Genomic DNA, 12230 nt, shown 5'->3' on the forward strand with positions numbered 1-12230 from the left:
TACAAGAAAAATAGATACTTAATAGTTTATATTTCTTCAACTTTACTGATCTAGAGAAATACAAATAATATTTTATTATTTTTCTTATATTGTTTATCAAATTAATGTATTTAACATTGTATGAAAATTAATTTAATATACTTGTTTGAAAACTAATTTAATGAATTAATTTCTTGAAGGGAAAATGTTGCTTTCTGGTAGAAAATCGTTAAATTTGTCAGCTTTTTACAATGGTATTTTAAAATAAATAGTAATAAGGAGCTGTTAAAGATTTCACTTAAGTTGAATTACTGAGGTTTTAAAATACAACTTTATAATTTTAAAATAAATCATGTTAAACAACTATTATCGAATTAATTTAAATTCCTATTACTATGTTGGTAAAGTCCCATTATTTATCGTTATTCATAGCATTATGCAATTCTCAGAATAATTAAAATCGGCCTCAAAACGCGAGAGTTGAACACGAAAATCATAATTTTAATTATTAAATTGTATTTTCAAACACTTTTCTACGGTGTACGTTTATGAAAATTTAATTACAGCTTTTTACTTTTTAATATTGCTGATCATTAATAACTTAATTCATCAGAAAAATAATATATAAAGTTATGTTTTATTTAAATATATACAGAGCGATTTATTAAAAATAAAATACCCAAATTTTTATTTAATAATGGTTTTTTGTAAAAATGTACTTAAAAATTTGATTTAGTTTGTGAATCATAGTAAATATTAAGTTTATTATACAAAAAATTTATTGCTAAAGGTATAATTTAGGAGTTACATTTAAAAGTTAATTGGAAACTTGTAATTATTTTTTTACTATTTCATAATGAATGTTTTAAATGAAATATTAACTGGTAATAACTATATTCGTTATATTACTTTTTAGTTAAATATAATTTTTAGGTATAGTCGAGAGAAGTACACAACGTAAAATAATTGAGGCACTGACAATGAAAAGGATGTAGGTACCATAAGGATATAAAAATCAAGTTTTTTCACTAAGAATTATGTTTGTTTCAAGGCTAATTGTGTAGAAAAGGAGGTAAGTTCCTATCTATTTAAATTAGTAATAATCGGTACTGGTTTTTAGCTGAGAAAGTACAGTTTTTGAGTTCTTAAAACGTTTTTTTCTTCTCCTATAAAATTTGGCACTTACACCCTTTTCATATCCAGTGTCTCACTTCTTTTATTTTATCTATTTTTCATTAATAAGTACAAAAATAATTATAGGTTACCATCGAAAGTTGCCCTTAGAAATTACTGTTATAAATAGTTTTTTTTACAATAAGCTTGTAAGCTAAACACCCCTATCTCCTACAACTAAAAACTATAACAACTCAAAAAGTAATAATACGATAGTGATTATCGACCTGTCAACATTTGTAAAAATTTCCCCTAAAATCTATCATAAATAATAATTTTTCTTACAATAAACTTGATATTTACTATGGTTTATAAAAATAAATAAAATTATAGCATAGTTTTATAAAAAAAAATCATTATTTAATGAAAAAATTGGTAGTATTATTCATAATAAATCACACTGAATATACATGATGTCTTATCAGGTAATCTTTAATAACTTTTGATCCAGCAAATATTTTGTATCTGTGATTTGAAAATATTCTGTCGTTTAAAAAAAACTTCATAGGAGTTTTGGAAATTTTGATTGAAGAACCCTGCAGCGTAAAAATAGATAACTCTAAATTATGAGATCAATATACAGGGTGATTGAAATTTGGTAAGACACTTATTTTCTCAAAAAATATTGAGAATTTTAAATTTTATTATAGAGAAAAAATATCAAGTTCAAAAATCTCTACAATAATATGTAGTCAAACCATTATTTTTTTCGTCCCTTCAAGGATAAAAACTCTTATTTATAATTTTCTTATATGGGAACCCTTATTTTTAACTTTATATTATGATAGAAAAAAAATTACAAACAATTTTGTTCTTATAATTTTTTTTATCCGATTAACCGTTCGTCCGTTACAGCTTGTTAAAGTTAAGTGATTTTAGGCTAAATTTCTATTGTCATTTTACCGTATTAAATACAGAAGTCATTATTTTTATTTGCTGTTTGTATAAGCCAAATTTTATTGATCAAATTATGACAGGTAAATTAGCTATAAAAATGTACTACGTACTAAATGAGTGATAACAATAATAGATTCAAACCGTTTTTTCGGTGTATTATTAATAGCTAAGTCTATGGTTTTGTAAGACTAAAGGATCTAACAAAAATGCCGGTTGCACTGCCACCGATATTATGAAACGTAATAAATAACAATATTTTTTCTGGAAGTCAAAATCTTTAAACAATTATAAAACGTAAACGGTTGTTCGGATAAAAAAAATTATATAAACAAAATTGTTTGTAATTTTTTTTTCTATCATACTATCAAATCAAAAATAGTGGTTCCCATTTAAAAAAATTATAAATATACATTTTTATCCCTGAAGGGAAAAAAAAAAATTTATTTAACTTCATATTATTGTAGAGTTTTATAAACTTAATAATTTTTCTTTTTACAAAAATTTTAAATATACAATAGTTTCTGAGAAAATAAGTGTCTTGCCAGATATCGATCACTTTGTATAATGGTTTTTATTTAATTTAAAATTTTGTGTATATTTATGCAGATTAGCACTGAAATTAAATTTTAAATTCAATTTTTGTCTTTTCATAATGACCCATGACTTTTCAAATATGGTTATTTCAAAACTAATATGTTAAACCAACCAAACTTGAGTAAATAAAAATTAAAAAGCTTCAAGTCCTAGGTAAATTTGTATTTAAAACACAAAATCTAAATTTATCTAAAGAAATGATTTAAAAATTATGTACGGTATATTTTTTTGTAACTTCAAAATAAAACTAGTTTAAACATTACATCAAATTCTGATTCAACTGGCAAAACTTAGGTGCTTTTCAACAAAAATCTTACACAATTTTCAAACGGTAGTAGTACTAATACCATTATTAATATTTGTTTTTATCATAACAAATTTTGACTTCTAAGCTTTGACAAATTTGTGGCAACTTGTTTTTTAGCTATAGGTACTTTTCTTCAGGATTAATTATCACAATTGTTCAGTAAATAAAAAAACGCGTTTCTATTACTCTTACTGTTTATAATAATTTACCTTTTTCCTTATTTACTGAACAATCTGCATAACACGTTTTATTAAAAAGTTAAGTACAGAAAAAATCCAGAAAAATTGAGTTAGTAAATTTCGAATTTCTTATTTCTATTTTAAAAAATCGATATTCACGTAACAGTAAACTACAAAAGTTATGTGGCGTTGTTTTTTGCAGTAAAATTATACAGTTTTATTATTATAACTTTTTTATTTTGACTAATGTATATTCATGAAATTCGTGGAATCCCATTTATTAGTCATTCTTCAGACGCTAACCGATGCGATATGAAAATATGAACACATGTATTACTTTATTGCTAGCTTTTAAAAAGTGTCAATCAAGACAATAACTTCAACAATAATTTTTCCATAAAAGCAATACGGGCGTGTATAATTCATTTTTTTTTTTTTTCAGAAAAAGGGAGATTGAAAGTAGTCTTTTGAATAATACCCGAAGCAGCTGCAAAATAAGAAGCAGACCTTTTTTCTCGTGAACAATGCAAAATATTATCACTTACACGTTTTTGTATTTACTTCCTTTGAACGTCCTTGTACGTATAGATATCGAAGGTTGAAAAAAGATGCCGAACGATCCTTCATTTCTTCGTCAATAGTGTCACATACACGTATAATATAGGTATTTACTTGGCATAGGCACACAAGGCACAGTAATCTTAAAATGTCATGCTTATACATACAGTATGCAGACTTAAGTATAACAAATTGTCCTCAGGAGACAAACTCTAAGTCTTAACTCTGGTTATTATATGTTTATATGTTCTCGTATAGTACGAATTATTGGAAGTTATTATTACACTACTCATCCATATATATATATAAGAGAGTGAGTAAATGACTTATGTAATTTATTCGAAATAATTAGAAACATTATGTGTATAACATACACAGTATAATTGATGTTTGACCACTAAATTTCTTTTGAAAAAATAATAATTTTGATCAACGACAAATCGACCTGATTTTTAGATCAATGATCATTCATTTTAGGTCAGTTTGTATAAATAATATAAATATTATCAAGTCAAATAAATCAAAATTATATGTTGGAAAAAATTTTCGCACAAAAAATAATATTTTTTATACGATTGTATATTATCCCAAATGTATGAACAATTAACTTTGAAAGTAAAATAATAATAATAAATTTGGATAAAATTACCCAGTTGTAAACGTTTTACCCTATTCTTAACGAATACCAATCTAGATTAGTATTACTGAATTACAATAAATATTCAAAGTTTTCTATACTCTCATAATTTTTTATCATAATACTGTCTTATAAAATGTTATGAATGTTACTTTTATTTAGTTGCCTATATAATTCAAGGCTTACCAGCATTAATGATATTTTTGGAAAACTTTTTATCGCTTTCATCCATTTTAGCCCGACTTCTAAGTGATATTTATTTTGTAATTACCATTATTTTGAGTTCCATTAGCGCACTGCATAAAAAGACAGCAGTGGCACTCGACAAACTTGTCACGGTAAAATATGAACAAACTATCCTACGCCCATAATTATTATTACCCACGTCTAGAATACTACTTAACAGTTTTGAGCGGCAAACATAAACTACATAAAACTGAATAATAGAGTACTAGGGTAGTTTTTTTAAACATTATCGTCATTAATTGTTTATTAATTAAAAAAACTCCCCGAATTTAATATCACATATAAAAATTAATTTTAAAAATTATTTTTGTAATCTTAATAAAAATGACTAAGTTATTTGTTAGCTACTTTGATAGAAAATAATGCGTAAATACCATGTGTGCAATCAAGTGGATACATTTTTCAGTAGCATACTTTCAAAAACACTTTATATGGTTTCCCGATATTTGTAATATTTCAACAGAGTAACCTGTATTCATAAGAATGAGACTGATGAATTTTTTAGACTTGAGTCAGTGAACAAAATACTAAAAGCTTTTCGAAAATCTCTTTAAACATTGTTATAATTTTGTGAAGTTTGAAAAATGTCATTGTAAATTTTTGATTTACTATTTGAATCATAAACGTGTTTGCTCCTTTTTCTCAGATCGTGTCTGTAAGACTAATGAAAGAATTAATAAAATTATATTAATTGCAAAATAACATATATTTTTAACAAACGAGGAATAAGAATAACTTTTCCGAAATCTTTTTCATTTTCATTTACTCTATGAAATACTCTAGCTAAATACTTAGATAATTAAATATGCACAACAAGAATTACTCATAGGTAATATCTTCATTAAATTTATTAATATATTAGGTTGAAGTCAACATTTAAATAAGTAAAAAAATAGTGTAATAATTACATAAATAATTATTATTTATATAATTGAAAAACTAAAACTAAAAATTGATTATTATTATTGTCAGTGTTAGAATAAATAAACGAAAAAAAATACGATAAAGATAAAGAGTTTTTTGAAAATATTCAGGTTCAAATATAGAAAACCTTTATAATTTTTAATTGATTAAAAATAATGATAACATATTTTATATTTAAATATAATAGATATTCAACTAAGAAATTGTTTAAAATGTTAATAAAAACAAATTTGTCTTACTTGATGAGTAGTTACAGTCATACTAAAATACCAATAACAATATGAGTTTCTTTATATTATAAATAAAGAACATTATTGATACATAATTACTCATATATAAACTTCAAACACGACTTTATTTGCCATGTGAATTCATAAATTAATTATAACCATTAAAATATTATTAATAGAATTCAAGCTTATAATACCAAAAAAGATTTTTTAACACAATTTTAAAATTAACATAGTTATAAAAGTTGATTAAAAATATTTTATGAAAAGATATTAAAATATTTAAACATTAATTAGAAAAACAGACAATATTAAAAATGTATAGAGAACCAAATAAAACCAAACGTTTTATTTGATATTTTCAATATTTATAAAAAAAAAAATATATACAAATTATTGCAATAGCTGCCAACAAAGTAAGAGTTATAAAAATCATAGCGTTATAAAGGTTATAAAATACTATCAACAATTACTTCATATTTACATGATAATCTCACTATTTTTGTATTAAGTATTATTGACAATAGTAAGCAAATAAAAGTATAAGTTTTAAGTCATCAATGGATGAAGAGACAGTGGTGACAAACAGGTTACATTATACAATCATCGAATTACGATTCTGGCATGTATGTATGTATGTTTACATGTGAGTGCATTTTATGTAAAAAAAAAAGAAAAAACTATAATGAAAGACAATAATATTAGATCTATTGAATAAAGATGTTCAAATCATCGCCTACAACAGTTGATTATTAGTTTTAACTTTTAATTCCACGCTTTTAAATATCCGATAAAAGCCTACCGTAACAAATTCGGCGAGCTGTCGATGACCGCAGGAACTGTAGATAAACTATAAATTTCGGAAATAGCATAGAATATTTTTATAGTTCTATAAAGTATAGTTTAATATGTTTGTTTGTAGGTAAAATAAAATTTCATCCAATATAATTTAAAATACTGATACAATATAAATAAAAACTAAAAATGGATGAGTATCTTTCATCTAAGATACATTCAGATACAAAAACTATTATGTTTGAAAACATTAATTCAATGTAACTTATAACATTTTATTGTGAGGAAAAAACAAATCTAATATTTACATAATACAATGTATTAGAATTTCATTTATAAGTTTATTATACAAGATAAATTATTACTTTTCTATTGATTTTATAATCATTTTTTAAAGTTTAAATATTAATATTTTGTAAAAAACACGAACTTCAGCCTCTTCAAAGTATAATGAAACATGCTTTAAAAAGAGAAAATGTAGCAATTAAAACTGGCCTTCTAAAAATTCTATTTATTTATTAATATTCTATTCTATGAATTACTAAAATCATAATACCAAATATGAAGTGGTTCAATTAATAAAATTATATTTTTTACGATAACTTGATTATTATCTTCATACAACCAAGGAATTCAATTTATTTAGAACATTAACTGAAGGTAAATTTGATGTGTTATAATTTTTTGAAAAGGAGCGGTATTGATGTAAGGTTATAGATACTACGAATAAAATAATCGAACTTTTGATTAAAAGTACAAAACTAAAAAAATAATAATAAAAACATCCTGCTCATTTTTTTTTTCAAACTTATTTTAAAACTGTTCTTGTTTCTTAATGAAAATGGAAGATTTTTATCTTATTTATATTGTTTTATTATGTTATATTACATTATTTTCATTTTATGTTGATCGTAATGAAAGGTAGCTGACATATTAAATATAGTATGAACATTATAATAATAATATATGGAATGTGTTATAAATATATTTGTGTTTGTAGCTTTGGGTTACGGGTTTTTTTTATTTCAAAGTTGTTTTACTTAGGACAATATTCCATATAAGTTCAATTATATATAAAAATTCTTTATTTGTATTACAACTTATTTATCTGATTACCTTAATTCATCCACAGTATAATAATAATCCAGTAAGTTAATTCCAATTTGCTAATTCTACCGAAAAAAAGTTATTTTACTTCAACGACAAACTTATTATTAAAGAATAATTATGGAAATTTTTTTTTACTGTCAAGTTCGCTTTAAAAACTTTAATTTGTGTATAGGCTAATAGAATATAGTCTTTCTAGAACCTTTTTTAATATTGAACAAAAAAAAATGTTAGCACAATTTTTTGTTTACAAGGGGGTTTCAAACCAAAGGCGTGACCAGAATTAAAGTCTAAAGCAGTCCCAGTTTTATTTATTATAAGTCTGTACCAAAATGAGGCCACTCTAGAGGCGTTTTAAAAATTTTTATTTTAATTTTCATTTGAGAATAATACATTTTTTAGACCCAAGCCTAGAGCTAGCTATGTTAAAAGATTAGACGCGGGTTTATTCGACCTACCCACTGGGTAGGTATTTACATAAGGTTTTTACTCGTTAAATAAATATATAAAATAACACTTCAAATATTAAATATTAATATTTTGAAAATTATTAACTATTTTAAATTTAGACTGGAGGTGAAGAACGGATGCTACAATTTTTATCGTTAGTCATTTCTCGGCAGCAATCCTCTTGCCGCCTAGAAATTAAAATGTGAATATCTTCCGAAGCACTGATCCAAAAATCATTTTCTTAATTAGATTACTTTCTATTAAATAAGCTAAATTATTCATATGATGCCATTTAGAAAAGTACAGTTGACACCACAATAAGGTATAAGGAAAAAAAATTATTATTGTATAACAGATAAATGAAAATATACATATAACTAATAACTAACAAAATCTAAACAAAACTTTTGGTAAGAACTTATTTTTTTAAGAGAAATTATGTAGTTAGAATTAAAAGAATCTCCTTGTATAAATCATCAAAATTGGTTTAATATAAGCCATAAGATGATAGAGTCTAATAATAATAATAAAAGCATATCAATTTTAATCTAATTTGCATTTTAAAACATTTTTATTTGTTTTTTTAATTTTTAATTGCAGCAAATTGTAAATAGTATTTATAACAAAAATAATTTTTTTATTTTAAAAGTTTAGTCACTCTAGAAAATCATAAATTATGAGATAAAACATTTTCTATCTGCTCAATGGAAAATTTTGATTTTCAACATAAAATTAAAGTTTAAAATAAAATTTAGGTTAATTATAAATGATTTTTATATTTTTTGGGGGGAATTTTAAAAATAAAAAACTTAAATTGTTCATTTAATGGTGATATAAAGAATTTCATATAATTCGCTGGCGTATCAGGCAGTTTTGATAAATCTATGTCATGTTAGTGTGAAATAAAAAACTATAATTAATTTCAATGAATATTTTTCTAGAATAAGTATTAATATTATAATAAATATTATATATTCGACAAAAAATATAACGGTAAATATTGTTAAAACTTAAAATTATAAAAGAACTAAGTTCATAAATATTAAATAAGTATAATCTAATTGAATAATTTATTGTAATAATTTATCATATTAAAAAAAAAATGAATATATGTATATATAGAAAATATGTGAATAAAAATGTATATGATCGTAGAACAAAATAAAAATAACATTTTCCCCAAATTCAAAATTTGAGTAATTTAATTCCTATTTTTTTTTTTTTAAATATTTAGTCTATTGCCTTAGAATTTTTGTTGTTCTCTTGTAAATCTTCATTTAGTTTTATAATTCTTTCATTATACATGTCTGTAGCAGTTTCACGTAATATTTTAATATTATGAATTACTTTTTTTATATTTTCAATATTATCCTCGTACATTTCAATTTGTATTTCGTAGTCTGGTTTACCCTTAAAAAGACTGTAAAAATATACTGTGTATCAAAACTAGATTAGAAACATAAAAACATTGGATAATTACTCTAAGTATAAACCACGCATAACAAGTGCGAAATTAAGACGTTCATTCATTGTGTTTTCTTTTAAAGACAGAATCGAGAAAATTTGTTTTATATTTTTCTCTTCTTTTTTCATTAAATATCTTGTCTAAAAAAATCAGTGTAATATTTTGACGAATATATATCAATTTTATATTTTTATTTTTACCGTTTGTTTAAAAAAATCTATAATTTTTTTGTTAATATCTGACCCATAAGAAATCTTTCTCTCATTAATCTAAAAATGGTTAAAAAATTAATTAACTTTTAAAAGTAATAAGCTATTTTTAATGAGCTCACCAAAAATAAACCATTATAAGGTAAATCACAAAAATTATCATTAGAGAATTGAGTTGACGAACTATTATCATTGTTCAAATCCTCTAATTGTTTTTTTACTTTCGACAATAATTGTTTAAAACAGACACTCGAAAGTTTAATTTGAGATACATCATAATAATCAAGTCTCCTTAAGCAACCATTACAGTTGTAATTGCTATCCACACAATTGCACGTTAGTTGACTCTGATTTTGAACTTCATTTCTTATTTTTGGGGTAACAAATTCTGTAAAATGAATTGATTCTGTTTGTATAGCCATAGAACGGAATTTTTGAACAGGAAGAACCCAATGGTCTATAATAGATTGGTTGTCGAGAGCGCAACTTTTAATTATGTCTACTGCTGAATGTTTTGATTGCTTTTGATTCAAAGTTGACGTAGCAGTAATTGAATTTTCAAATTTCTTAATTGAATCTAAGCTTTTGTATTCCTTTGTTAATGGGATGTTCCTTAACTCTTGTTCTTGTTGTGATATTAAATCATAGTAAGAGGTTTGATTGTGTAAATCAGTGGACACAATACAATCTGGTTTATTGTTAAAATAAAAGGAAATATTATTGAAAGAATAGTGGTATTGAAGTTCTCTCAGTTACCTTGTTCACACTTGCTTGTCTCTAGAGTATTTTTAGATAATAACTGCAAAGATGACAAACTTTGACAAATATTTTGTTTATTGTGGTCAATCTAAAATAATTTAAATTATTTTTTATTATCTTATTTACATTTTTATTTTTTAATATACTATATATATATATATATATAGTGTGAAAGAGAAAGTGTGTGTGTGTTCCTATTAATCATAAACCACTTGATTACTTTCAAAATAAATAATGTCTCTCTACAAAAAAAAAAAAATGATAGAATATTTTAATTGACGTCAAATGAACTAACTTGAGTAATTAAATATATATAAACATTTTAGTTGTATCTATCTAGAAAATTAGAAAATCTTTACAAGAATGATTAAGAAACACATACATTTGCTAACAAAAATTAAGTAAAGAAATCTGGCTCATTTGAGGTACATATAATAGTGATAGAATTATTTTTCATTTAACTTTTTAAATGATATTTAAAAAGGTTATTGTATTGTAAAATTTTATAATTTTAAAGTACAGAATTTTAGACTAATTTATTTAGTTGAATATATGTTTTTGGACCTTCAAATTAAATTCATTGATTCATTAAACATAAAACTGAATTTTTTACCTTTCAAAAGAAAATTTATGAGAGTACAAAACTGTTTGTTTTTTCTTTGTTATATTATTTATTTTTGAAATAATTTTCAGTACTATTATAATTATGCAAAAAGATTATTGTGTCATTGTATATATTGCTTTCCATAAAATATTCGTAATTAATTGGCTTAATGAAATTAAATAAGTAAAAAAAAGTCTACACATTTTAATAATAACCTTATCCTGAATAGATGATGTTTTTTCGATAATTATAGAACTAAGTTTTTGCAAATGTTGACTAGATTTCTTCGATAAATCCAATAAATTAGATATTTTACTGTCCAATGCCTATATTCAATTTTTGTTTAAATATAATTTCTGTTGGCCGTACTTTTAAAGATCTCAAAAGAAAAAAAAGGTCAAAAAAGTTTTTTTACATACAATATATGATGGTCTTCGTGATAATGGCTGGAAACAATTTGATTCCTCTTCCATTTCAAAATTTTCATTCTATATGGAATAAATTAAGAAAAAATAATAAATAATATGAATTTATATTACTTTAGACGATTAAACTCTACACAGTGAACGAATTCTGTTTGCGTTTCTACACTAGTAAAATTACTTCCGTTGTTCATTAATTCAGTTTTAGAATGAAATTCGCGTTCTAATATAGAAATTTCTCTTTGATTTTGGCTAAGTGTCGTCATTTCTATCATTGAATGTTTTTGATAATTGATTGAACTGTTCATATTATCCACAATGGATATTTCTCTGTATTCTAAATTTTAATTTATTGTGTATTGTAACAAATTTTTTTTGACTTATTTCTATAAATGATATGAAAGATACATTTTATATAATAATAAAAAATCAATTATAGTTATTAGCTTCGATGCGAAGCGGAGAAGGTATTAATTTTACTATGATGTGTTTTTTTTTTTTTTATGTCTGTTGCCACTTTTTCTCAGCTCTCACTGGACCAATTTCTTTCAAAAATACGTCAAAAGATCACAAATCGTATCTAGTTGAAGACATTACCCTTAAAAATTGAAAAAAATTCCCTCGTTCCCCGCAAATGGGGGAAATATCCAAAAAAATTACAAATTTAAAAATCGCTAATTTTCGAAATTTTTTCA

At 23.6% G+C, this 12230-nt stretch overlaps 1 protein-coding gene across 1 annotated transcript in view; it reads right to left on the minus strand.

Moving 5' to 3' along the window:
- Window positions 1–9232: 9232 nt before the first annotated feature.
- The window catches only part of LOC126897671 (uncharacterized), a 31486-nt gene continuing 28488 nt past the window's right edge, over window positions 9233–12230 (minus strand). The window contains exons 7-14 of the mRNA XM_050671441.1: window positions 11673–11872; window positions 11533–11601; window positions 11329–11439; window positions 10507–10597; window positions 9873–10438; window positions 9742–9810; window positions 9557–9681; window positions 9233–9496 (exon numbers count right to left, since the gene is read on the minus strand). Coding sequence (XP_050527398.1) covers window positions 9307–9496; window positions 9557–9681; window positions 9742–9810; window positions 9873–10438; window positions 10507–10597; window positions 11329–11439; window positions 11533–11601; window positions 11673–11872 — 1421 coding nt within the window. The 3' untranslated portion in view covers window positions 9233–9306. The remainder of the gene's footprint in view (window positions 9497–9556; window positions 9682–9741; window positions 9811–9872; window positions 10439–10506; window positions 10598–11328; window positions 11440–11532; window positions 11602–11672; window positions 11873–12230) is intronic.

Source organism: Daktulosphaira vitifoliae, unplaced genomic scaffold, assembly GCF_025091365.1.
Source record: "Daktulosphaira vitifoliae isolate Bord-2020 unplaced genomic scaffold, ASM2509136v1 Scaffold_2, whole genome shotgun sequence".
NCBI lineage: Eukaryota > Metazoa > Arthropoda > Insecta > Hemiptera > Phylloxeridae > Daktulosphaira > Daktulosphaira vitifoliae.